The following is a 27,990-nucleotide window of genomic DNA, read 5'->3' on the forward strand; positions in this document are numbered from 1 at the left end:
CAAATTCCATTTTACTTCAAAACTCTAAGAAGTCTGTGCTTGAAGATTGACTCTCTATTGCTTGTTTGTGTATGCTGGATTTCTCAGTAAAATTTCTACCCAATGACTGCCAATTTAAAAATCCAAATAGACCTGTTGCTATACTCCTTGTTGAAAGAACTGTGTGACGCCTGCTGCAGCTGAAGTAATTTGAACGCATATTCCTTAAAGACTATTTTGTCGAATTCGCCTGGAGACTTCAAGTGACATAGATTATTCTACTCTGGGATACCTCATCAACCGGGAACATACCCACCAGGACTTACAACCCAGCTACTTATTTTATTCCTAAGAAACACCATTTTTTAAACCGGTTAACCGTTGGTTTTTGAATGTATGTGTGTGTGCATGGGGGTTAGGATAAATGAGAAGTTATAAGGTCTTTGGACATAAACTTACCTTAACAGTGTTTAAGATTTAGTTTATTAATAAATAATTAATTTGTTGTTGTTTAAAGATACCTGGTTTGGTGTATTTTATTCTGGGGGTTAATAAAGTGTTTAATTTGGCTGTTTACTGGTAGGTGTGAAAACCTTAATAATATGCTATGACCTCTGGGACTGAATAGACAGTGCATTGCTCTCACCTCGGTCATAACAATTTATAATGCCTTTCGGGAGGTGTTGTTTTAATAGGTTCCCCTTTGGAATAACTTCTGCACCAGAGATCTTCCAAAGATCTATGTCTAACATTTTGATACGTGGGCAGTCAGTAGAGGAACATGACCAAAGAGTTCAAATAGTTCCACAGAGACTTCAAGATGCAGGACTTATCCTGTACGAGAACTGCGAATTTTCCAAGACCTCAATATGTTTCTTGGGACACATAGTGAGCAGAGAAGGCATATTGGGAAGATCCACAGAAGACAAGGGCCATTACAGAAGTTCTAGTCCTACTACTGTTCAGCAACTCCAGAGATTCCTGGGAATGGTAAACGAATTTGCAAAGTTTCTATCTCACTTAGCATAGATCCACTGAGACAACTCCTCAGAAAATAGCAAGCATGGTGTTGGAATTCCCACCAGGAACAAGCATTCAAGTGAATAAAAGAGATGCTCATATCACTGGACATCTTGGCACACCACAACCCTACACTACATATGGCAATAGCAGCAGACACCTCCTCAACTGGGTTAGGGGCTGTTCTTTCTCAGGAGCAATCTGATCGTTCTCGTAGACCGATATTCTGTGCATCAAGAGCTTTGTCAGACACAGAGACATGGTATGCAATAATAGAGAAAGGCAACTAGACACATACTTGAAAAGAACTAATGTGCACAGTTGTTGGGAGAAAGCCAGGATGTGGAACTGAATTGGACAGCTCCTTCAAAGATTCAGCACAGTAAAGATGAGATGAATGGCCTCCTCTTTGCTGTAAGATTCTCGATTCTAACTAATACCATTTTGAAAATTAATATTAAATCTTCTTCCACCACTCGTTTAAGTAGTGCATTCCAGTTCATCAAAATTTGCTGCATAAAAAAAATCCCCTAATCTCGCCTCTGGTTCCTTGGCCAGTTAGTTACCATAAATTCTGTGGCCTTTGATTACTGACCCTTCCCCAATCAGAAACAGTTTCTCCTCAACGTCTTTACTAATAGCTTCTAACATTTTCTCTAAGATAGATGTTAAGCTAACAGGCCTGTAGTTTCCTGCTTTCTGTCTCCCTCCCTTTTTGAATAAAGGACTTACATTGGCTATTTTCCAATCTAATGGAATCTTCCCTGAATCTAGGCAATTCTGGAAAATTAAAACCAACACATCAACTATGTTACTAGCCACTCTTTTAGGACCCTAGGAAGAAGTCCATCAGGATCCGGGGACCTGTCAGCATGCAGCTCCAACAATTTGCTTAGTCCCACTTCCCTGGTGATTGTAATTTTCTTGAGTTCCTCCCTCCCTTCCATTTCCGGATTTACAGCTATTTCTGGGATGTTACCTGTATCCTCTATAGTGAAGACCGATGCAAAACACCAGTTCAATTCATCTGCCATCTCCTTATTTTCCCTTATTAATGCCCCAGACTCACTTTCTATAGGACCAACGCCCATTTTGTTAACTTTTCTTTTTAAAATATCTATAGAAACTCCTACTATCTGTTTTTGTATTTCTAGCTAGCTTTCTTTCATACTCCAATTTTTCCTTCCTTATCAATCTTTTAGTCATTCTTTGCTTTTTAAAATATTCTGTCCAATCTTCTGACCTGCCACCCATCTTTGCACAATTATATGCTTTTTCTTTAAGTTTGATATTATCTTTAACTTCTTCCATTAACCATGGATGGTGGGTCTTCCCCTTGGAATTTTTCTTTCTTGTTGGAATGTATCTATTCTGTGTATTCTGAAATATCTCCTTAAATGTCTGCCACTGTATCTCTATTGACCTATCCATTAACCTAATTTGCCAGTTAACTTTAGCTAGCTCTGCTTTATATCCTTTTAAATGTCTGCCACTGTATCTCTATTGACCAATCCCTTAATCTACTTTGTCAGTTCACTTTAGCTAGCTCTGCTTTTATGCTCTCATAATTGCCCTTGTTTCAGTTTAAAATACTAGTCTTTGACCCATTCTTCTCTCCCTCAAACTGAATGTAAAATTCAGTCATGTTATGATCACTGCTACCTAGGGACACCTTCACTCTGAGGTCATCAATTAATACTATTTCTTTGCACAATACCATGTCTAGTGTGGCCTGCTCTCTGGTTGGCTCCAGAACATGCTGTTCTAAGAAACTATCCTGAAAACATTCTGTAAACTCCTCAGCTAGGCTACCTTCTGATTCTTCCTTTGCCTCTTACTAGTTTTACTCTTTTGTAATTTTTGCAATTTGGCCAGTAGTAATTTTCTGCACTTACCTTTTCCATATTTTTCATATTTTAACTACCTTATATAGCTCACCTCCCAGGTTTCTCAAACTTCTCTTTTTCTAACTCAAACCTTTGGGCCTCAATACTAACAACCCCACCCTAGCCCCAAGATGAGTGGGAGATGGTTAGGGGAAAATTAAACCATCAAATGCATGAAACACAATCCTAACCTGTTGTCATTTTTCATGGCGGTGGATATCGTGGCATCTGAGGATCCTGCCATGGAGAGGCAGGACACTTCATTAACATATTTATATTGGGCTGACACAGGATAATTAAGAGCATGATTTAGAATTCAGGGCTGCTGCATGGGTTTTTCAGGGGTCAGGAAACCCAGCATTGAAAGGGAGGCAGGAACTGCTGGTTCCAGAAGCTAAGTGTCTTTTACAGTATTCCTTGTGGGCCAGGAGGAGCAGGAGTGCTCCCCACCGCCCCCTCAAGGAAGTCATCAGACTTACCACTATCAATTTCAGCTTCGCTCTCTCCCTCCCGATTGCTGACCTCCCCCAACTCCAGCCCCGGTGTCCTCTCTCTCTTCCATTGCAATGTCCGGTCTCCTCAACCGCAATGTCTGATCTCTCCCCTCACACCACAATGGCCAATCTCCCCTCCCACTGCAATGTCGAATCTACCTCCTCCCACTCCAACATTCAATCTCCTCCCACCATGATGTCCAATCTCTCCCTGCTCCCACTGCGATGTCCGATCCTCCCTCCCACACCATGATATCCAATCTTCCCACTCATCCCCGCCACAATGCCCTCTCTCCCCTGCCGCGATGGCTGGCCTTACCCCCTCCTGATTGCCAGGTGCCGTCTCCAAGGGTTTCCGGCTGTGGCCTCCTTCTGCTGGATTTTCCCTCCCAGCTGCTGGCCAGGCTATCAATTTAGCCAGTTGCTGGGCAGAAATCAGATTTACAAAAAATGATTATTTCTGAGCTGCGCCCTCCAATTTCACTAGTCTCCCCCCACAGCTCCCACCTAATTTTATGCAATCTGTAAATTTTACCATTTGCATTGTGTTTCCAAATCTAGTTAAGTTTGGCAGCACTTCTATGTTCCAGTCTTGGCTGGTTCTTCAGCCATTTTCGGCCTTACCCCCAACTCTCCACCTCCCCATAAAATATCAGGGCCTTGATACTCGTTATCAGCTTTGTTGCTCTTCTCTGCATTGCCTCCACTAGACCAATCCTAGTGGTTCAATGACACAGCATTGAAGGAGCAGTCTGACCAACACTACACAATTTTATCATGATGGTTCAGCATCCAAGTGGCTTTGTTGATTGCCATTCCGCATTGTTAGACTAAGCTAGTGTTAGGTCTCTTTCAATTTCATCTGCAGTTATTTCAGCACCATTCATGGAGTAGGTGTGTCACTCATTTTTCTTCCCTTTGTTCCTATTTTCTTCCTTGTTTTATACCTGTTCACATGAAATTTCATCTGTCATTGTTCTGATTGCTTATCCAAATTATTCTGTAATTCCAGAGCTTCCCCCTCTGATTTTACTACTTTCTTCCCCCATCTAATTTATACAATCTGCAAATTTGATCATTTGTATTTTTTTTTCGAATCCAGGACTCTAGGATGAAGTAGACAAAATTTGTCGTTCCAAACCTGACCCAGTACCCTTGGGTTATCACTTCCACAAAGATGGCAAGGACATTGGCCAGGGGGTATTTACTGCCCCAATATGCATTTATCTGACCCGTATCTTATCAAGCTAATTTAATTTTAAAGTAGATTTTTGAGTGTGGATATACTGGGACTTCTCACAGCTGAGTGCAAACCCCTGTGTACGTATGTGCCTTTCAGTACAATTATAGTGGTATTCCCTGAGCTGTAACTTACCCAGCCGGAGCATTGCATGCTGAAGACTGCAATTCTGTGATGTTTAACATTTTTGCTATTTAAATAATACCTGGAAGCCAACAATGTAACTAAATTAGAAATTGAACTGCGGAAACATCATATTTTTTTGGAGCGGGTGGAGGGAAAGGAATAGGTGGTGTAAATCTAAGTAGCTACTGGGATTTAGAGTTCAGTAACAGAGTAATTCCACTCCCAAAGTTTAGACCATCAAACTATGGCAATGCAACAAAAAGGAGTTGAAGTTATTTACTGAGGTGTAACCTAATCTTTGGATTTAGATGATGTTTATAAAGCACTCTTAAGGATTATGATACATCAAAGTCCCTTGCTTGTGTTACATTCTTACAATATGTTCCAATCCAACGGTTCTATATACACACTCTTGTCTCTTCCTCTCCACTGCTGGTGCACACACATTATGAACAGTACAGTCACTATGCACCATCCACAATGCACATACTCTTGACTCTCTTCATGACGCAGAGCTCAAAATAATTTTGTTTCCATTGGATCGACAGCAGTACTATGCACAATTTTGCATTCATGACTTTTGGTAAAATGAAGTGTAACACATAAGCAAGTCATAACTCAGACTGGTTTTTAGTGTGGCTGTTCACTGTATGCAACTTTTATTTTAAGCCCTGTGGCGGCGGTTGTGTTCCAGGTTATTACTACAGTACTTGCAGCTGGGGGTGGGGAGGCGGAGAGATCTGAGAGTCTGCTGAAATCAGGAGAAGAAGAAGCACACAACCAATATTATAATGAAATAAACTCCTCACTACTGCTGTCCTGAGTATGATTTCCAGAAACCAAGCTAATGCTTTGCATAGGCACAGTGGTGCAGTGGTTAGCACCGCAGCCTCACAGCTCCAGCGACCCGGGTTCAATTCCGGCTACTGCCTGTGTGGAGTTTGCAAGTTCTCCCTGTGTCTGCGTGGGTTTCCTCCGGGTGCTCCGGTTTCCTCCCACATGCCAAAGACTTGCAGGTTGATAGGTTAATTGGCCATTATAAATTGCCCCTAGTATAGGTAGATGGTAGGGAAATATAGGGATAGGTGGGGATGTGGTAGGAATATGGGATTAGTGTAGGATTAGTATAAATGGGAGGTTGATGGTCGGCACAGATTCAGTGGACCGAAGGGCCTGTTTCAGTGCTGTATCTCTAAACTAAACTAAACTAAAAAAAAATAGTCCTACCATAAAATTGTGTAAAATAGATCTGGAATCTGATTTTCTCATACTTGATTTTCATGACCTTTTGAAAGAGTATGTCCAGGGGCCCCTCAGTACGAAGTTGTCTTATCGATGTCAGCCTCCTTGGGTTGAACATTTAGAATTTTTTAAAAAGCACACACACTGTCCATCTTGTACAGTTTTTCATAGAAGACAGCTAACAACTTCCAAAGCCAGTATCAGTGATTTGTAGATCTATATATAGTCAAAATGATACATTTCTTTATAAATATATTTTAAAACTCTTGTTAGCTGAACAGTCGCTGCATCATAAAAACACAAAATCTATCTGTAAATCTGCCAAAAGCAGACTGTGCTTGCCAAACTGCCCGAGACCTACTGGGGCCCAATACAGTGAGGTTTAGAGCAGTTTTACTTGATACTGAAAAAATACATTGTTAAATCCTTATTACTTTCCAAATAGTAGGTGCCTGTTCCTGTGGTCCTTTTTTTCTTCTTCATAGTGGTAACAGGAAGTAATATAATTCAGCTTGCCTGTGAATACATCCTTTCACTATCTTCATTAACATGCATTCCTAAACAGAACGGGCCTTGAGGTGTATCAGGCTTCTGTTTTCACTTCAGGATAGGAATCTGGAGATTGTTAATTTGGAAAGTTACCAATGACAAATTACTTTCTACATTTGCCTCTGGCCAAGAGGGAAAAAGACTAAAAGCCTGCACTCAATTACCTTAATGATGTTGTTGACAAACTCTCGGAAATTGATTCCATACGTATAATCAATAAATAAAATTGACTCAGATTGCACAAAGCTCCCACTGTCTTTCTAATTGCTGATAGGGCAAGGAAATTGTGTAGAAAATAATACTTATTTTGGATAGCAATGAGAGTTGAACAGATTGGTCATAGTTCTGGTTGAAATTGAAAGGGAAACAATCTGAAAACAGTTGTAGCCAGCCACAAAACAGATGGGCACGTCTATATCCATTCTGGGTCAGTCAATTCCCTCTTCACTGTCTTGTTTATCTTTCTCACCATAGCCAATGCTTCCAACAGTAATTAGAAAAGTAAAACTGACCCTCAAGACTCTTTCAAACTGCAGTATCTTCTGCTTTGTTTTCAGTATGGTTGATTATGTTTCTCCCATTCATACATACACACGGACATTTCACTACTTCTTATTTAATGTTAGGAGTAGAATTTCTGCAGTTTCCCCGATCTCTCGATGTAACTTCAGCAGAAACCTGGAAAAAACAGCATTAATGGAGAGTATCCACCAATTATCTGCTGAAGTAACTGTGTGGGAAATTGGGAGAACCCCTCCAAAATTCCAAGTGTCCATCTCTAACCCTCAAACATGTACACAATAATAATTTTATGTCATGCTTTTAATGAAAAAACAAGTCCCCAGGTTCCTCACAAGCAGAAATAGACAAGGGAACAGATGCCAAGCCATACAAGAAGAGATTAGGAAGGGTAACCAAAAGCCTGGTTGGAAAAATGGGTTTAAAGATTTTTTTAAATATGGAGAGAGAAATGGATAAACAGAGTGATTTAGAGATGGAGTTCCAGAGAGTAAAGCTGAGGCAGCTGAAGGCTGTGCCAACAATGGTGGAATGAGGATGCCCAAAAATCCAAAGCAAGGGAACTAAAGGGTAGAGGAGTGATACAGGCTGGAGAAGGTTGCTGGGATGGGGTGGGTGAGGCTTTGGTGGGATTTGAGGAAAAGGTGAGGATTTTAAATGTAATGTTTTGGGTGACAGAAAGCCAATGTAAATCACCAAAGCCATTTTCTTTATTTGTTCTTTTGATGTCAAAACTTGACTATTCCAATACACTTAGAACATAGAACATAGCAGTACATTACAGCGCAGTACAGGCCCTTCAGCCCTCGATGTTGCGCCGACCTGTGAAACCATCTGACCTACACTATTCCATTTTCATCCATATGTCTATCCAATGACCACTTAAATGCCCTTAAAGTTGGCGAGTCTACTACTGTTGCAGGCAGGGCGTTCCACGCCCCTACTACTCTCTGTGTAAAGAAACTACCTCTGACATCTGTCCTATATCTATCACCCCTCAACTTAAAGCTATGTCCCCTCGTGTTTGCCATCACCATCCGAGGAAAAAGGCTCTCACTATCCACCCTGTCCAGCCCTTTGATTATCTTATATGTCTCTATTAAGTCACCTCTTCTCCTCCTTCTCTCTAACGAAAACAACCTCAAGTCCGTCAGCCTTTCCTCGTAAGACCTTCCCTCCATACCAGGCAACATCCTAGTAAATCTCCTCTGCACCTTTTCCAAAGCTTCCACATCCTTCCTATAATGCGGTGACCAGAACTGCACGCAATACTCCAGGTGCGGCCGCACCAGAGTTCTGTACAGCTGCAGCATGACCTCGTGGCTCCTAAACTCGATCCCCCTACTAATAAAAGCTAACACACCATATGCCTTCTTAACAGCTCTATTAACCTGGGTGGCAACTTTCAGGGATTTATGTACCTGGACACCAAGATCTCTCTGCTCATCTACACTACCAAGAATCTTCCCATTAGCCCAGTATTCTGCAATCCTGTTACTCCTTCCGAAGTGAATCACCTCACACTTTTCCGCATTAAACTCCATTTGCCATCTCTCAGCCCAGCTCTGCAGCCTATCTATGCCCCTCTGTAACCTACAACATCCTTCGGCACTATCCACAACTCCACCGACCTTCGTGTCATCCACAAATTTACTAACCCACCCTTCTACACCCTCATCCAGGTCATTTATAAAAATGACAAACAGCAGTGGCCCCAAAACAGATCCTTGCGGTACACCACTAGAAACTATACTCCAGGATGAACATTTACCATCAACCACCACCCTCTGTCTTCTTTCAGCTAGCCAATTTCTGATCCAAAGCACTAATTCACCTTCAATCCCATACTTCTGTATTTTCTGCAATCGCCTACCGTGGGGAACTTTATCAAACGCCTTACTGAAATCCATATAGACCACATCCACGGCTTTACCCTCATCCACCTGTTTGGCCACCTTGTCAAAAAACTCAATAAGGTTTGTGAGGCACGACCTACCCTTCACAAAACCGTGCTGACTATCTCTAATGAACTTATTCTTTTCAAGATGATTATAAATCCTATCTCTTATAACCTTTTCCAACTTCTGGACAGCCTCCCATTTTCTACCCTCCGTAAACGTGAGATCATCCAAAACTCTGTTGCGTGTGTCCTAACTGGCACCAAGTCCCATTCACTCATCACCCCTGTGCTCGCTGACCTATGTTGGCTCCCAGTTAAACAAGACCTTGATTTTAAAAGTCTCAGTTTTGTTTTCAAATCCCTCCAAGGCCTTGCCTCTCCCTATCTCTGCAATCTTCTCCAGCTCTACAATCCTCTGAAATATCTGCGCTCCTCCAATTCTGGCCGCTTGCACATTCTTAATTGAATTGCTCCACCATTGCTGGCTGTGCCTTCAGCTGACAAGGCCCTAAACTCTGGAATTCAGTTCCTAAACATCTCTCTCTCTCTTTCCTCCTTAAATCTTTATCTTTGATCAACCTTTTGGTCATCTGCCCTAATATCTCCTTATGTGGATCACTGTCAAATTGTGTCTGATCACGCTCCTGTAAAATGCCTTAGAATGTTTTACAACATTAAAGGTGCTAAATATCAACAAGTTGTTGTTGATATGGCTGTCATTGGAAATGTGCCATTTTATGCTCAGTCCTAGTTGCCCTGTTAACTGAATGGATCGTTGGCCCTTTAGAGGACATTAAAAGTCAACCCTATAGTGTGGGACTAGCGTCACATGTAGGCCAAATGAGGCAGGGTTGCCTGGTTCTCTTCACTGAGGACTTTCATCAGGTTTTAGCAACAACCCAGCGGCTTTTATATCCATTTATCTGGTGCCAGCCCACAAATGACCGGATTCATTGAATTCACTTTGCTATGGTGGAATTTGAACTTGCAACTTTTGGTTTGCTGCTCCAGTACTATAGTCACTATAGTAATGAGGAGTAAGCAGGACTTAGTGTGGGACAGGATATGGACAGCTGTGTTTTGGATCAATTAGAGCTTATGGAGAATGGGAGGCCCATTAGGCTCATTGTGGCTGTGCTGGCTCTTTGCTAGAGCAATCCAAAACAAATCCCATTGTCTTGTGCTCTGTACCTACCTCTGCATCAAATATTTATCCAATTTTCCCTTAAAGAATGCAATGATCTCTGATTCAACTACTCCCTATGGCAAGACATTCCAGATGCCAACAAACCTGTATAAAGACATTTCTCCCAACTTTCAGTAATAGTTTTAAATTGATAACCCCTTGTCACTGACTCCCTGACCAAGTCTTTCCCTATTTCCTATTCACCTTAGCAAGATCCTTATAATTTAAAACAAAACTGTATTAAATCTCTTGATAGCCTTCTCTGCTCCAGTGGAAATAGTACTGATATCTCAAATCTGTCCATGTAACTATAATTGCCACCAGAGTTCATACAAGTGACCCAGGTGGGGGAAGAAGTTCTTGTAATAACTGGAACCAGTAATACCCCTCAAAATTATTGATGGCGAGTTTGGTAGATCTGCAGAGCAGGTTGGCTGATTTGAACAAACATCCACTCAACTTCTACCACCGACTACACCTTCAGCCTACAAAAGAACATAACAAATAGCAGGAGTAGGCCAAATGGCCCCTTGAGTTGGCTCCACATTCAATTAGATCATGGTCGATCTTTGACAACTTCAGTAAATCAACTAGCACTAGATGAGAAGCGAGGTAATGAAATCTGTCTTGCCAGTACCAGTGCGCTTGCTGAAATCACTAGTGAGGCAACAACTGCTGACTCAACCCATGACTCTCAGCCTGTGAAGCGAAACGCTGACACCAGGCACAAAACAGGATCAATGTTAAAAAGATGTAAATATGACAAAAAGTAAATTGAAATGGGACTTATTTGGACTGGAACTGCTGAATACATTCAGCCGCAATGTGTGTTATGTGGTGAAGTCCTAACAATTAACAGCCTAAAACCAGCTCTTCTACACAGATACCTGGGGATGGATTTTCAATCCTTGCTGACAGTGGGGACGGCAGTGAGCGCGATTTGAAGATCGTGTTCTCAGAGCGGCACTGGGTCCCACCACCTCCGGCGTGTGATTCTATTTTTAAACTGTGCTGTGGAAAGCAGACCTCTCCATCAGGACATCCAGCAGCCTCAGTGAGCCCCATACTTGATCTAACCCACTGCCATTTTCAATTACACTGTCTCCATACGAATTAAGGCTTTCCCACTTGAAAATTGCAATCTGATTCAGCTTCCCAGAGGTGGCAGATTTCAGACTAAAAACAAGACCTGTCTCCTGTTTCTCGCCTCCACTTTAAAAATCCAGCCCTATGAGTCTGTGCTCGAATAGACAACCTCATCTGTCACATTAATGGCCAGAGCTACTATTAAGCCATAGATTAAGTTATATATATATATGTGTATAATTGTGCATTTTGTACAATGCTTGGGCATTAAAGAGTTTAAAATGCTGGTAGGGATACATGGGCAGCTGGTAGATCTGAAAGGGATATGAAATAAGTAAAGTTTGAGAACCTCTGCAATAAGGAACTCAGGAAAAACTTAATTACCCAGACAGTGGTTAGAGTATGGAAATTGCTGCCACATGGAGTAGTTGAGGTGAATGGTATAAAGGCATTTAAGGGGAAGCTAGATACGAGAATGAAGGATCGGGTTAGATGAAGTAGATTGGGAGGAGGCTTGCATGGAGAATAAACAATGACAAACCAATTGAGCAGAATGGCCTGTTTCTGTGACGTAAATTTTATTTAATCTTTAGGCATTATCTTATTGTTATCAACATTATAAGTTATCTGCCATTCCTTGATCCATCCATGTAGCCTGTCCACATGCCTTTCAATATAAAATACGAATGTTAAAAAAGGTGAGAAAGGGCCATTCGGCCCATCAGTGCACACCTTATCCATTAAATGGTGTCACTTCATGTAACAACCCCCCCAATTGATAGTGATATTTACTCCCAGGCCAGGAAAAAAGTCTTTGCATTACAATTTATGTGTTGTTTGTGGTTATATATGACATATGCTGATTCCATGAACAGCACAACCAGTGGGTGGAAGTTCATTTTGTTTTTGCCTTCTCCTGGGTCCTCTCCAATTACTCATCCACTCTTACGTTGACCTCTTGTACAGTTATTGCCTGGGACAATGGAATGCAACTTGTGAAATTCATTATAGATTTGGTGTGTTGTAGCCTTTTCCCTACCTCAGCTCACTTTGTACATGTTCCTCCACTGGGAGTGTGGAAGCAGAGAATTCAACCTTTATTTAAAATTGCTCGATTGCACTTAATCAGCTTAATTAAAAAAATCACAAAAATTCACTTTTGAGATTGGGATGATACATAAATAACATCGATTGATTTTTTTTGTACAACTTATATATATAGGGTCTTTAACATAATAAAATGCCCAAGGCGCTTTACAGGAGCGTTATAAAACAAGGTATGACACCGAGCCACAAAAGGAGATGTTAGGTCAGATGACCAAAAGATTGGGGAAAAGAGGTAGGCTTTAAGGAGTGTCTTAAAGAAGGAAAGTGAGGAGCAGAGGCTGACAGGCATAGGGAGGATATTCCAGAGCTTGGCAACCAAAGGTGCGGCCACCAATGGTGGAACGATTAAAATCAGGGATGCACAAGAGGTCAGAATTAGAGGAGTTCTGATATCTTGGAGGATGTGGGGCTGGAGGAAATTTCAGAGATATGGAGGGGCAAGGTCCTGGACAGTTTTGAAAACAAAGATAAGCACAGGGGTGATAGGGGAACAGGACTTGGTGTGAGTCAAGACACAGGCAGCAGAGTTTTGGATAATCTCAAGTTTAAGGAGAGTAGAATGTGGGAGACCAGCCAGGAATGCATTGGAATAATGTTACAACTGCAATGGGAGAAATGCACTGTTAATTCAGTCCCGTCACTCCACAGGGCGCAGCATATTATTAAGCTTTCGCACCCAATCGGAAAACAGCCAAATTGAACACTCTAGTAATCCCAGAATGAAACAAACCAAACCAGGTGTCTTTAGACAACAACAAATTAACTTTTTATGAAACAACTAAATCTTAAAATAAACCTATGCCTAAAGAACTTATAACTACTTAATTTAATCTAACCCCCACATTCCCGCACATCCATTCAAAAATAACAGTAGTCTGGTTTTAAAAGTGGAGTCTTTTAAAAAATTAGCTGTCTTGTAAGAATAAATAAAATTATAAAATCTTTGTAGGTTACGTTCCTGGTGGAAATGGTCAAAGGTCATTCGAAGTCTTCATCCAAATTGATAAAAATGGGCATTCAACTCTTCGGCTGTAGCAAGCATTAAACAGTAACAGAGAAAATAGGAGCAGGAGTAGGCCATTCGGCCCTTCAAGCCTGCTCCGCCATTCATTATGATCATGGCTGATCATCTAACTCAATAACCTGTTCTGGCTTTCGCCCCATATCCTTTGATCCCTTTAAACCCAAGAGCTATATCTAACTCCTTCTTGAAAACATACAATATTTTGGCCTCAACTGCTTTCTGTGGTAGCGAATTCCACAGGCTCACCACTCTCTGGGTGAAGAAATTTCCCCTTATCTCAGTCCTGAAAGGTTTACCCCATATCCTTAGACTATGACCCCTGGTTCTGGACTCCCCCACCATCGGGAACATCCTTCCTGCATCTACCCTGTCAAGTCCTGTTAGAATTTTATAGGTTTCTATGAGATCCCCCCTCACTCTTCTGAACTCCAGCAAATATAATCCTAACCGACTTAATCTCTCCTCATACGTCTGTCCCGCCATCCCAGGAATCATTCTGGTAAACCTTCGCTGCCCTCCCTCTATAGCAAGAACATCCTTCCTCAGATAAGGAGACCAAAACTGCACACAATATTCCATGTGTGGTCTCACCAAGGCCCGATATAATTGCAGCAAGACATGCTTGTTCCTGTACTCGAATCCTCTCGCTATGAAGGCCAACATACCATTTGCTTTTTTTACCACCTGCTGGACCTGCATGCATACCTTCAGTGACTTGTGTACGAGAACACCCAGGTCTCGTTGCATATTCCCCTCTCTCAGTTGATAGCTGTTTAGATAATAATCAACCTTCCTGTTTTTGCTTCCAAAGTGGATAACCTCACATTTATCCACATTATACTGCATCTGCCATGCATTTGCCCACTCACTCAACTTGTCCAAATCACCATGAAGCCTCTCTGCACCTTCCTCACAACTCACCCACCCACCCAGTTTTGTGTCATCTGCAAATTTGGAGATATTACATTTAGTTCCCTCATCTAAATCATTAATGTATATTGTGAATAGCTGGGGTCCGAGCACCGATCCCTGCAGTACCCCACTGGTCACTGCCTGCCATTCGGAAAAAGACCCATTTATCCCTACTCTTTGTTTCCTGTCCGCCAACCAATTTTCTATCCATTGCAATACACTACCCCCAATCCCATACGCTTTAATTTTACATGCTAATCTCTTACGTGGAACTTTGTCGAAAGCCTTCTGAAAGTCCAAATAAACCACATCCACTGGCTCCCCCTCATCAACTCTACTAGTTATATCCTCGAAGAATTCTAGTAAATTTGTCAAGCATGATTTCCCTTTCATAAATCCATGCTGACTCTGTCCGATTCTACCACTGTTCTCCAAGTGCTCTGCTATAAAATCTTTGATAATGGACTCTAGAGTTTTCCCCACAACCGACGTCAGGCTGATTGGTCTATAATTCCCTGCTTTCTCTCGACCTCCCTTTTTAAATAGTGGGGTTACATTAGCTACCCTCCAATCTGTAGGAACTGTTCCAGAGTCGATAGAATCTTGCAAGATGACCACCAATGCATCCATCATTTCTAGAGCCACTTCCTTAAGTACTCTGGGATGCATACCAATAGGCCCTGGGGATTTATCAGCCTTCAATCCCATCACTTTCCCCAACACCATTTCTCTACTAATACTGATTTCTTTCAGTTCCTCTCTCTCACTAAGCCCTGTGTTCCCCAACATTTCTGATATGATATTTGTGTCCTCCTTTGTGAAGACAGAACCAAAGTATGCGTTTAGTTGGTCAGCCATTTCTTTATTCCCCATAATGAATTCCCCTGTTTCTGACTGTAAGGGACCTACATTTGTCTTTACCAATCTTTTTCTCTTCACATACCTATAGAAACTTTTACAGTCAGTTTTTATGTTCCCCGCAAGCTTGCTCTTGTACTCTATTTTCCCCTTCTTAATAAATCCCTTGGTCCTCCTTTGCTGAGTTCTATACTGCTACCAATCCTCAGGTCTGTTGTTTTTTCTTGCGAATTTATATGCCTCTTCCTTGGATCTAATGCTATCTCTACTTTCCCTTGTAAGCCATGGTTTGGCTACCTTTCCCATTTTACTTTTGTGCCAGACAGGAATAAACAATTGTTGCAGTCCATCCATGCGCTTTTTGAATGTTTGCCATTGCCTATACACTGTCATCCCTTTAAGTAACGTTTCCCAATCCATCATAGGCAACTCACACCTCACACCTTCGTAGTTTCCTTTACTAAGATTCAGGACCCTAGTCTCAGAATCAACTACATCACTCTCCATCTTGATGAAGAATTCTATCATATTATGATCGCTCATCCTCAAGGGGTCTCGCACAACTAGATTGTCAATTATTCCTCTCTCATTATGCAATACCCAGTCTAGGATGGCCTGTTCTCTAGTTGGTTCCTCAACGTATTGGTCCAGAGAACCATCCCGTATACACTCCAAGAATTCCTCCTCTACGGTATTGTGACTAATTTGATTTGCCCAATCTATATGCAGATTAAAGTTACCTATAATTACAGATGTTCCTTTATCGTATGCATCTCTAATTTCCTGTTTAATGCCATTCCCAACATCACCACTAAAGTTTGGGGGTCTATATACAAGCCCCACTAACGTTTTTTGCCCCTTAATGTTTCTCAGCTCTACCCATACAGGTTCCACATCGTCAGAGCTAATATCTTTCCTCATTATTGTGTCAATTTCCTCTTTAACCAGCAATGCAACTCCACTGCCTTTTGCTTTTTGTCTGTCCTTCCTAAATACTGAATATCCCTGGATGTTCATTTCCCATCCCTGGTCACCTTGCAGCCAGGTCTCCGTAATCCCGACTATATCATACCCATTTACATCTATTTGAGCCATTGGATCATCCACTTTAATGCGAATGCTCCGCGCATTAAGGCACAAAGCCTTAAGGCTTGTCTTTTTAACATTACTTGGCCCCTTCCCACTATTTTTCACTGTGGCCCTGTTTGATTCTGGTCCTTGATTTCTCTGCCTATCACTTTTCTTATTCCCCTTACTGTCTTTTGTTCTTGTCTTTGATCCCCCCCTCCTCTGACTCCTTGCAAAGATTCCCATCCCTCTGCCATTTTAGTTTAAACCCTCCCCAACCACTCTTGCAAATAATCCCTTAGGACATCAGTCCTGGTCCTGCCCAGGTGTAACCCGTCCAGTTTGTACTGGTCCCACCTCCCCCAGAACCGGTCCCAATGCTCCAGGGATCTAAAACCCTCCCCCTCACACCATCTCTTCAGCCACGTATTCATCCGATATATCCTGCTATTTCTACTCTGACTAGCACATGGCACTGGTAGTAATCCTGAGATCACTACCTTTGAGGTCCTACTTTTCAACTTACTTCCTAGCTCCCTATATTCTGTTTTTAGGACCTCATCCTTTTTTTTACCTACATTGTTTGTACCGATGTGTACCACGACCACTGGCTGTTCACCCTCCCCTGTCAGGATGTCCTGTAACCGCTCTGAGACATCCTTGACCCTAGCACCAGGGAGGCAACATACCATCCTGGAGTCTCTTTTGCAGCCACAGAAACGCCTATCTATTCCCGTTACAATTGAATCCCCAGTAACTATTGTATTCCCACACATTTTACTCCTCCCCTGTGCAGCAAAGCCAATCGTGGTGCAACGAATTGGGCTGTTGCTGCTTTCCCCTGAGAGGCCATTCCCCCAACAGTATCCAAAGCAGTATATCTGTTTTGCAGGGGAATAGCCACAGAAGATTCCCGCACTGCCTGCCTAGTCCTGTTGCTCTGCCTGGTGGTCACCCATTCCCTTCCTGCCTGTGGGGTCTGAGCCTGCAGTGTGACCACCTCGCTATACGTGCTATCCACAATAGTCTCCGCCTCGGATGCTCCACAGTATACCCTGCTGCCGCTCCAGCTCCAAAACCCGGGCTTCCAGGAGCTGCAGCTGGACACACTTCCTGCACACATGCTGGTCCAGGTCACTGGAATTGTTCCCGGCTTCCCATATACAGCATGAGGAGCACACCACGGCTTTGAGCTCTCCTGCCGTGACTTAATCCTTTAAATTAAACCTTTTGGAAGATCTTAATATCAAATAATATCAATTACCGTAGGGCCCTTCTTCCCTGGTCCTCGTTACTACAAAACCCCCTAAAAAACACTACTTACTATATATGAAAATAAACTGTAAACCTTTCTTACCTTAGATACTTACCCAGCTACTTAGCGCTATTCCCTAACAGCAGTGACTCACCAACCAATCACCTTGCAACTTTCCTGTGAGGTCACTGTTGGCTTTTTTTTCAAAACTCTGGCGTGCTGGAAGACATCCGACTGCTCTCTGCCGCTGAAGGTGAGGAGTTCTTTGAACAATGAGCATAGCAATACAAACACTTTCTTGAAAAAGAAAAGCTTTTCTTTTTTACTCAGGGAATTAACTTTGCTTGTAGCTTCTTGTAGAATTTTTGCTGATAGAGAATATAACAGCTCCTTTTCTTCAGTTTGCCTCGCTGGAACCGGTTTCAGCCGGTTTCTAACAGTTCCACAAACAGCACCATGTGATCTCCCTCTCCCTCTGTTGCCCAGGGTAACAAAAAATGCAGCTGGTACACTGTGTCTCCAGAAATTCCAGAACTTTCTCCCTTAAAGGTGCACTGTTTTTAACAAAGTCTTAAAGGCACACACACTGTTTTTAAACCAAGGAGAAAAATAATTACAGGTCCGTGACAATAGTCAAGTCTGGAGGTAACAAAGGTATGATTGAGGGTTTCAGCAACAGCTGAGCTGAGACAGGGGAGAAGTCTGGTTATGTTACAGAGATGGATATCTTAGTGATAGCACGAATATGAGGTTGGAACTGAACTCGGGGTCAAATGTGACACCAAGGTTGCAACAAACTGGCTTAAACTCACATAGGTGCCAGAGCGAGGGATAGAGTTGGTAGCTAGGGAATGAAATTTTGAGCAGGGACTGTGAACAATGGTTTCAGTCTTCCCAAAACTTAATTGGAGGAAATTTCTGCTCATCCATACTGGATGTCAGAGAAGCAGTCTGATAATTAGCAACAGTGGAGGAGTCGAGAAAAGTGGTAATGAGGTAGAGCTGAATGTCATCAGCATATATGTGAAAACTTAATGCTGTGCTTTCAGATGATGTCACCAAGGGGCAGCATGTGGATGAGAAATAGGAAGAGGCCAAGGATAGATCCTTGGGGGACACCAGAACAAACGGTGCAAGAACAGGAAGAGAAGCCATTGCAAGTGATTCTCTGGCTATGATTAGATAAGTAAGAATGGAACCAGATGAGAGCAGTTCCACCTAGTTGGACTACAGTGGAGAGGCTTTGGAGGAAGATGTTGTGGTCAACCATGTCAAAGGCTGAAGACATGTCAAGAAGGGAAAGTTTACCTTTGTCAGAGTCATATAGAATGTCATTTGTGACTTTGATAAGAGCTGTTTTGGTACCATAGTGGGGATGGAAACCTGATTGGAGGAACCAAATATGGAGTTCCAGGAACAATGGGAACGTATTTGGGAGGCAGCAATATGTTCAAGGACTTTGGAGAGGAAAGGGAGGTTGGAGATGGGATGGTAGTTTGCAAGGGCAGTGGGGCTCCAGGGTTTTTTTTGAGAAGAGGGGTGATGACGGCAGATTTAAAGGAGAGAGGGACAATGCCTGAAGAAAGAGAACCGTTTACAATATCAGGTAACATAGCGATGAGGAGGGGAAGTTGGGTGATCAGGTTAGTGGGAATAGGATTAAGGGAACAGGAGGTGGGTCTCATGGACAAGATGAGCTCAGAGGGGGCATGAGGGGAGATAGGAGAGCAACTAAAGAAAGATGCGAGTTCAGAGCTTGGGCAGGGGTGTATTATAGGAAGTTTGGCCAGTTGGGCTAGTGGGAGGGAGTGAAACAGCAGAGGCAGCTGATCGGATGGTCTCAATCTTAGTGACAAAGTGGTCCATGAGCTCCTCACACTTATTGTTGGAGGTAAGGGTCCAGAGGACAGAGGACAGGGGTTCAAGAAGACAGTCTGCAGTAGAGAAAAGAAGCCAGGGTTTATCTTTGCATTCCAGTCTTGGAAGACTGAGCAGTTTTAGCAGACGAGAGCAAGACCCGACAGTGTTTTAAGTGGTCCAGCCAGATCTGGCGGTGGATGACTAAAGCAGTTGTCCACCATATCCTTTCAAGTCTGCATCCCTTGGACTTAAGGGAGTGGAGATGAGGAGAGGGGAGCATCCAGGGTGAGAGAGACTGATCTTTTTATTGGGGACTAGGGCAGCAAAGGTGCAGTTCAGCAAATCAGTAACTGCAGTAATGTTGTGGTAAACCTTATACCTCAACAAAAATAAACCAGTTACTCGTGTCCAGGTGTTTCACAAAACATCCTGTGCAAGAACTTTGGTAATTACTGCAACAGGGATCTATTAATTTGTACCTGACCTCTCAAATCCACAGAATGTAGGCTGCCTGGGTGAGGTGTTCAGATTCTGGACTTGAGCAGAATAAATGCTGTTTGTAGAAAGACATGATGAACAGATTTCCCTCATTTTTGTATTCAGCGCGGTGTAGAAATTCCAGATACTGTACAGGTTTGTATAAAATGCTGCTAGATTATTTGTAGGTTAATTGTGTGTTACGGCCGGGTGAGAAGGGGTCTAGGGAATTCCCTCTCAGCCTTTGCCTGGTTTAACAGTAACAGGGTTTAATTTGAAAACACTGTGTTTTTAGCTTCCCCTCAGTGAATCCTTGTTCACTGCCCCAATTGTAAGGCAAAGAAATCAAACAGATTTCCTTAGGTTTAAACAAGAAAGGTAGGAGTTTATTAATCTTAAATTCTAATCCGGTTAACGACTACAAACCTGCAATGCAACCATACTAGCATGCATATGCGATAAACACACACGCAGATAGAGACAGAAAAAGTAGAAGGAATAAAGGGGAAAAGCTTGAGTCAATATCTCGTAGTTACAGTCCTTTAAGTTCAATGTGGAGTCTTTGGTTGCCAGTAAGTAAGTCTTGCAAATCGTTGGGGCGCGGTTCACGCTTCAACGTATTCCGATGTCGGAATCTTTTCTCTCTTGAAGTTTACGTGCCTTCCGTGGATCTGGTGGCTTGGCAGAAAGCAAGAGAGAGAGAGAGAGGCTTCCTTATTCCAGCTTCAGTTGCACACTCCTTCTGTACCTTTCTCAGTGGCACAATTCAAAAAACCCCAGGTTGCCCAGCAGGTTAGTCATGTGACTAGCTCCTTATTTGGGAACAGTCTCTCCTGCGAGGTTTGTGGATTTCAAAGCTCTTGGCGGGGGGGGGGGGGGGGGTCTAGTGCTATCCCTTACCGACAAGATGTGGAACCACTCTCAACCCAATCTCTGTTAATTGAATCAGTGATCAATATCTTTGTCTCTCCAAGCACTGTCTCTTAGTATACAAATGTTCTTCCAGCCAAGTGTCCGGTGAACTTCAAACCAATCATTTCTTCACTTCAGTCACAACTTAAAATCAATGTTCATATGACAAAATCAATATGCTTTATTCTTGGCAGGTGGGGGTCTACATGACATGTGTTCGGACAAAAGCTGAAATACAGCTTTGCCTATTCTCCATTTAAGTAAGTGCATCATTGACCAGTATAATGAATGGTTGACTATTAAATGTTTTGCCAGCAACAATTAAACAAATGTTGTCATACCGCAGTAAGTGGCTTTTTCTTGGAACATGATCATGCTTACCTGACAGGAATGCCAATGGATCATTAATATTCAGCTTACCTTATTTTTGTCTTGCACAACCAGAACTTTACGAGTGGCTTCATCAAGCACTGCACCTGCAGGATGGACAAGAAGCAAAGACTGAATGGGTGCCCAGCCTGGGGGACAGATTTGTGAATCACAGGAAATTATCAAAAAATAAACCCCTTAAAATCATAAAATTACAAAAAATAAAATATGTGTCCTTTTTATAAGTTCATATTCTTTACAGGACTGCTGCATTTCTCTAAGAATATTGTCTCGGTACATTATTTTGTTATAATTTATATGTCACCCCTTTGAAATTTGAACACAATCTGCTCTGCAGAGGTTAAACTTTAAAAAACTTTAAAAGCTGTAAAAAAAATCTTTAATGATCAAAGGGAAATACTGTATTGTAATATTAATGCAAGTAGATCTCTCTTGATGTCACTCATATGGGGGGCGGGTGGTTGCCAGGGCATGGAAGTAGTGGAGAAGTAAATGGCTTTGGTTTTTCTCTCTGTCTTGTTTTGTGGTGCTTCTTTGGTGGGGACTTCAATCTGGCCCCTGAAACTGGCCATACTTCTCCTGCCAGAGTATTTTATAAACAAGAGGCAGGCTTCCCAGCCTCTGCTGAGCAGTTGTGTCATTCTCAGGGTGAAGACTTGCTGCAGGAGGCCTCAGAAGCTTCTCTTAGTGGGGAAACAGGTGGCCAGTGACCTGCCTTTTCCAATTTTATTTCCTTTAAAAATTTATAGTTTTATGATTGGGGTGACACATGGCAGCCCTCTGAAAGCACTTACACATGACCCTTTTAAATATCTACTTTGGGGCAGAGATCTCCCAAAGAAAGTGAAATAAATATTTTTTGGTTTTGAATTGAATAAATAACAATATGCCAATAAATCTGTTTTAATGATGAATGACTGTGTTTGAAATCTCAGTATAAAGGCAGGTGCAGTAACCAATCAGAATACATTACAAAATATAAATGTTCCACTTCTTGTGTGTTACCTCTCCTTCACTCACATACTGTAGATCTGTGGATGTTTCTCTCCGTCTCAGGCAGTCACTTTTATACAACTAGATATTGGGCAATGTGAATGAATTCCAATAAAAGTAAGAAGCTCAGAGCATTACATGAACAACTGATGCCACCAAACCTAAGAAGGTATCTATTGTAGACCAAAATTTTGTAGCAAACCATTTCGTAGAATCATAGATATTTACAGCATGTAAGGAAGCTATTCGGCCCATTGTGTCTATGCCCACTGAGAAACAGCTATCCAGTCTAATCCCACTTTCCAACTCTTGGTATATTGCCTTTTAGGTTACGGCACTTCAAGAGCATATCTAGTACTTTATAAATGTGATGAGGGTTTCCACCTCTAACACCGTTTCAGACAGCGAGTTCCAGACCCTCACTACCCTCTGGGTGAAAAATGTCTCCTCAACTCCCCTCTAATCCTTCTACTAATAAACTTTAAATCTATGCCCCCTGGTTATTGGCCTCTCTGCTAAGGAAAATTGGTCCTTCCTATCCACTCTATCTCGGACCCTCATAATTTTATACACATCAACTAAATCTCCCATCAGCTGTCTCTGTTCCAGAGAAAACAACCCCAGTCTATCCAATCTTTCTACTTAGCTTAAATTTTCCAACATCCTTGTAAATCTTCTCTGTACCCTCTCGAGTGTAATCATATCCTTCCTGGAATGTGGTGACTAGAACTGTACGCAATACTCCAGCTATACAGTTCTAGCGTAACCTGCCTGCTCCGGATCCCTTTGTTCCTTTTCACTTCTCAGTATCCTATTCCCTTGCTTTGCTTGCCCTCCCTAAATGCATTAACGCACACTTTTCTAGATTGAATTCCATTTTACACTTTTTTGCCTGACCAGTCCATTGATGACTTCCTGCAATTTACAGCTTTCTTCCTCACTAACCAATTTTTATGTTATCTGCAAATTTCTAAATCACAATCCCTACATTTAAGTCTAAATTATTGATATATACCACATCTTGAGGCACCCTCTCAGCAACTTCAACAGATTTGAATTGAAAAGTGGCCACAGCCGCAGGGCCACCATTATGGAGGAGGGTGCCCCATACAGAGTGGCGTGCAGCTGCAATTGTAGCCAGATAGGCTGGAAGGGCCTCAAAGGCATCCTGGAGTGGTGGCTCCTCGGTGTACCTGCTGGAGGCTACCTCTAGGCAGCTGACCTGTTCTCGATACTGTGGGGAGCCCACAGGCCGACTGATAATTTTCCATTCGGCCTCTGATAATTGGCCTTTAATTTGTGGATGGGTAGCCCTTCCGCCCCTAATCCTGCCCGCAGGAAAATGGCCTGGGGCAGGATGGTGTCGGTACACCAGTATGCTGGCTGACAGCAGAAAATTATGTGGCCACCCGCCTCCATTCCCACTCCCATCGGCCCACGAAATTCCTTCCCTTTTCCTTTGTGCGAACATATTTGTTCTGAACGCTCACTATCTCCTTCTTGAATGCCTCCCACTGCTTTACCTTCAAGCAGCTATTTTCAGTCAACTTCTGCTAAATGGCAGCTTAGCTTAGCTTAGCTTAGTTTAGGAAAATTGGCCTTTCCCCAAATAAATTACAATATATAAATGCTCCACTTTGAAATGCTACGCTGTTGAAAGTCATAGCATGCTGTTTGAATGGTCATTCTTGCTATAAATCATAAAGATTTCTATAATACATTATATTACAGAATCTGCAATTTGGAATCAAAACTAAATTAAACTAAAAAGTGGGGCGGAGGGTTCAGTTGCATGGAAAATCAGGAAGTTAAAGGAGAAGGTAGGAGTGCAGGTTAGTGGTGAGGCTGATTGTTACCAAACTGCATACTGGTTAAACCAGAAGACAGAAATAATAAACAGGTAAATAAAGCATCAGTGCTGAGGGACAGGTTAGGGGGTATAGCCCAAATAAGAGTTCTATATACAAATGGAAAATTATGATGTGGTGGCTGCAGGATGGTTGGGACTGGGAACTAAATATACCTGGTTATAAAGTCTACAGGAGGGACAGGGAAAATGGCAGAGGGGGTGGAGTAGCCTTACTGATTAGAAATAATATCACCTCATTGGTGAGGGAGGATATAATGAGGGGGAAGCATCCAGTGGAGACCTTATGGGTGGAATTGAGGAACAAAAAAGGATCTAAAACTGTAATGGGTGTTGTGTATAGACCCCCTAGTAGCAGTTCTGAGGTGTTAGATTGTATAAATGCACAAATTAGGCAAGTGTGTAACAAAGGCAGAGTAGTATTAATGGGGGCTTTTAACTTGCACATAGATTGGGAGAGGCAGATTAGCACCTATCAGAAAGGTAGTGAATTTCTGGAATGTGTCCGGGATAGTTTCCTACAGCAATATGTCCTAGATGTAACAAGGGGACAGGCAATATTAGATTTAGTTTTGAGTAATGAGCCAAATTTAATTAGTAGCCTAACTGTGTGTGAACATTTATCAAATAGTGATCACAACATGATTGAATTCAAGGTAGCGTTTGAAAGTGAAAAGCACGAATCAGCTACTAGAATTTTAGACTTGGGTAAGGCTGACTTTACCGGGATGAGACAGAGACTGTCCACAGTAAACTGGGTAGATCTGTTAATGGGTCAAATGACTGAAGAACAGTGGAGAATATTTAAAGAAACATTTAATGAAATACAGAGCGAGTATTTACCCCTGAGAGGAAAAAGCTCCACTTCACAGAAAAAACAGCCATGGACAACTAAAGAGATTAGGGATAGCATAAAAAAAAAGAAATGGCTTACAAAAATGCAAAACGCAGCACAGATCCGGCCGAATGGGATCGATACAAAGACCAGCGAAGGGTCACAAAGCAGCTTATAACAGCTACTAAAAGAGATTATGAAAGGAAACTTGCAAGGGACATCAAAATCAATAAGAAGAAATTTTATAGTCACATAAAGGGAAAACGGGTGGTCAAGAGCAATGTAGGCCCACTAAAAGCTGAGACTGGAGATATTGTCATTGATAATGGGGAAATGGCAGACATGTTAAACAATTACTTTGCCTCGGTATTTACAGTTGAAAAGGAGGATAACTTGCCGGAAGTCCTGAAAAAATTAATGGCCGATAGGGGACAGGGACTTAATACAATTAACGAAAGTAAATCATTAGTAACAAGAAAATTAATGGAACTGAAGAGTGAGAAATCCCCAGGACCTGACGGTGTCCATCCGAGGGTGTTAAAGGAAGTAGGGGAGCACATTGTAGATACCCTAACTATAGTCTTTCAGAGTTCCCTAGATTCTGGAGTAGTCCCTCTGGATTGGAAAGTTGCACATGTCACGCCACTTTTTAAGAAGGGTGAAAGGGGGAACCAAGGAAATTACAGAGCAGTTAGCCTGACATCTGTGGTGGGCAAGTTGCTGGAGTCTATAATCAAGGATAGGGTGACTGAACACCTAGAAAAAATTCAGTTAATCAGGGACAGCCAGCATGGATTCATGGTGGAAAGGTCATATCTGATAAATCTCATTGAATCTTTTGAAAAGGTGACTAAGGTAGTGGACAGGGGAGTGTCTATGGATGTTATTTATATGTACTTCCAGAAGGCATCTGATAAAGTCCCACATAAGAGACTGTTAACTAAGGTAGAAGCCCATGGAGTTGAGGGCAAATTATTGACATGGTTAGAAAGTTGGTTGAGTGGTCGGCGGCAGAAAGTGGGGATAATGGGTAAGTACTCCGATTGGCAGGATGTGACTAGTGGTGTCCCGCAGGGATCTGTGTTGGGGCCTCAATTATTCACATTATTCATTAACGACTTGGATGATGGCATAGTAAGTCATATATCCAAATTTGCTGATGATACAAAGTTAGGCAGCATTGTAGACAGTCTAGATGATAGCATAAATTTGGGGCAGCACAGTGGTGCAGTGGTTAGCACAGCAGCCTCACAGCTCCAGCGACCTGGGTTCAATTCTGGGTACTGCCTGTGGAGTTTGCAAGTTCTCCCTGTGACCGTGTGGGTTTTCGCCGGGTGCTCCAGTTTCCTCCCACAGCCAAAGACTTGCAGGTTGATAGGTAAATTGGCCATTATAAATTGCCCCAAGTATAGGTAGGGGATTTGAGGGAAGGTGGGGATGTGGTAGGAATATGGGATTAATGTAGGATTAGTATAAATGGGTGGTTGATGGTTGACACAGACTTGGTGGGCCGAAGGGCCTGTTTCGGTGCTGTATCTCTAAATAAAAAATAAATAAAATTGCAAAGAGATATTGACAGACTAGGTGAGTGGGCAAAACTGTGGCAGATGGATTTCAATGCGGGCAAGTGTGAGGTTATCCATTTTGGACCAAAAAAGGATAGAGCAGGGTACTTTCTAAATGGGAAGAGGTTAAGTACAGTGGATGTCCAAAGAGACTTGGGGGTTCAGGTGCACAGATCTTTAAAATGCCATGAGCAAGTGCAGAAAATAATCAAAAAGGCTAATGGAATGCTAGCTTTTATATCTAGAGGATTGGAGTATAAAGACACAGAGGTTATGCTGTAGCTGTACAAAACCCTGGTTAGACCCCACTTGGAGTACTGCGAGCAGTTCTGGGCACTACACCTCAGGAAGGATATATTGGCCTTGGAGGGAGTGCATCATAGGTTTACAAGAATGATACCGGGACTACAGGGGTTAAGTTACGAGGAGAGATTACACAAATTAGGCCTGTTTTCGCTAGAATTTAGAAGGTTAAGGGGTGATCTGATTGAAGTCTTCAAGATATTAACAGGAAAAGACAGGCTAGATAAACTATTTCCACTGGTTGGAGATTCTAAAACTCGGGGGCATAGTCTAAAAATTAGGACCAAACCGTTCAGGAGAGATATTAGGAAGCACTTCTTCACGCAAAGGGTGGTAGAGGTTTGGAACTCTCTCCCACAAACAGCAGTTGAAGCTAGAACAGTTGCTAATTTTAAATCTGAGACAGATAGATTTCTGTTAAGCAAAGATATTAAGGGATATGGGCCAAAGGCAGGTATATGGAGTTAGGCCGCGGATCAGCCATGATCTCATTGAATGGTGGGACAGGCTCGAGGGGCTGAATGGCCTACTCCTGTTCCTATGTTCCTAAAACCAGGTCAGAGTGGTATTCCTATGAAATGGTGAGCAGATTGACCAGGGAAGGAAAGGAATCAGTTTCTGAAACAGCAAATAAAGATGTGACTGCTTTGATTAACGTAACTGTCATTAAGAAACAACCCCTTGTGTATAGCTATTCAAATAATAGCTCAAGTTTTACCTTCAGGCTTATGAGCTTTTCTACCCGAGTGGAAAAGGTGGATTATGCAGAGTAAATCATAGAACACTCTACGAATGCTTATCAGACTCAGAAGGGAAGGACAGTTCATTGATCAAGATGGGAGGGGATTTCTGTGATTAAGATGGGTCAAGTGGAACCAAGGCATTTAGTGAAAAAAGTGATTAAGGCCAATCTAATAATTTAGCTTTACCCACGTACTCTAAATTTAACCTCAGGTTTATGACACAGGAATAGGCTTCTTCAAGAAAACATTTTCCAGGGATTTACAGCAGGGTACAGACAACTCTGGAAGAATAAGCAGTTTAATCAGAATTGTTCATTTTATATGGCTTTCTTAAGTCATAAATGTTACTTTCATTTGGTACATTTTCCATTGGGAGAAAATTCAAGATGGTGGCTCAAACAAACATCCTACTTTTTCAGTAACATGATTGGTTCAGCTTTTACTTTGTTTCATTGGTAGATTTTTGTTGCTGCTTTTCCTTGATTTGTTGTTTTCAAATACTTTTGGTACTTTCCCATTGGTAGGCTCTAGCATATTCACTTTGGACTTGTAGCTCCACTACTCAAGATCTGATTTGTAGCTATTTTATGAATA

The 27,990-nt window shown here is 42.1% G+C and overlaps 1 protein-coding gene across 2 annotated transcripts in view; it reads right to left on the minus strand.

Annotated features, from left to right (window-relative positions):
* Nucleotides 1-27,990, minus strand: part of nudt6 (nudix (nucleoside diphosphate linked moiety X)-type motif 6) — a 156,232-nt gene that overhangs the window by 12,869 nt on the left and 115,373 nt on the right. For both annotated transcript variants that reach the window (XM_068042610.1, XM_068042601.1), the window contains one exon: nt 21,121-21,176. In XM_068042610.1, coding sequence (XP_067898711.1) covers nt 21,121-21,176 — 56 coding nt within the window. The remainder of the gene's footprint in view (nt 1-21,120; nt 21,177-27,990) is intronic.

The sequence above is a fragment of the Heterodontus francisci genome, chromosome 1, assembly GCF_036365525.1.
Source record: "Heterodontus francisci isolate sHetFra1 chromosome 1, sHetFra1.hap1, whole genome shotgun sequence".
Classification (NCBI taxonomy): domain Eukaryota; kingdom Metazoa; phylum Chordata; class Chondrichthyes; order Heterodontiformes; family Heterodontidae; genus Heterodontus; species Heterodontus francisci.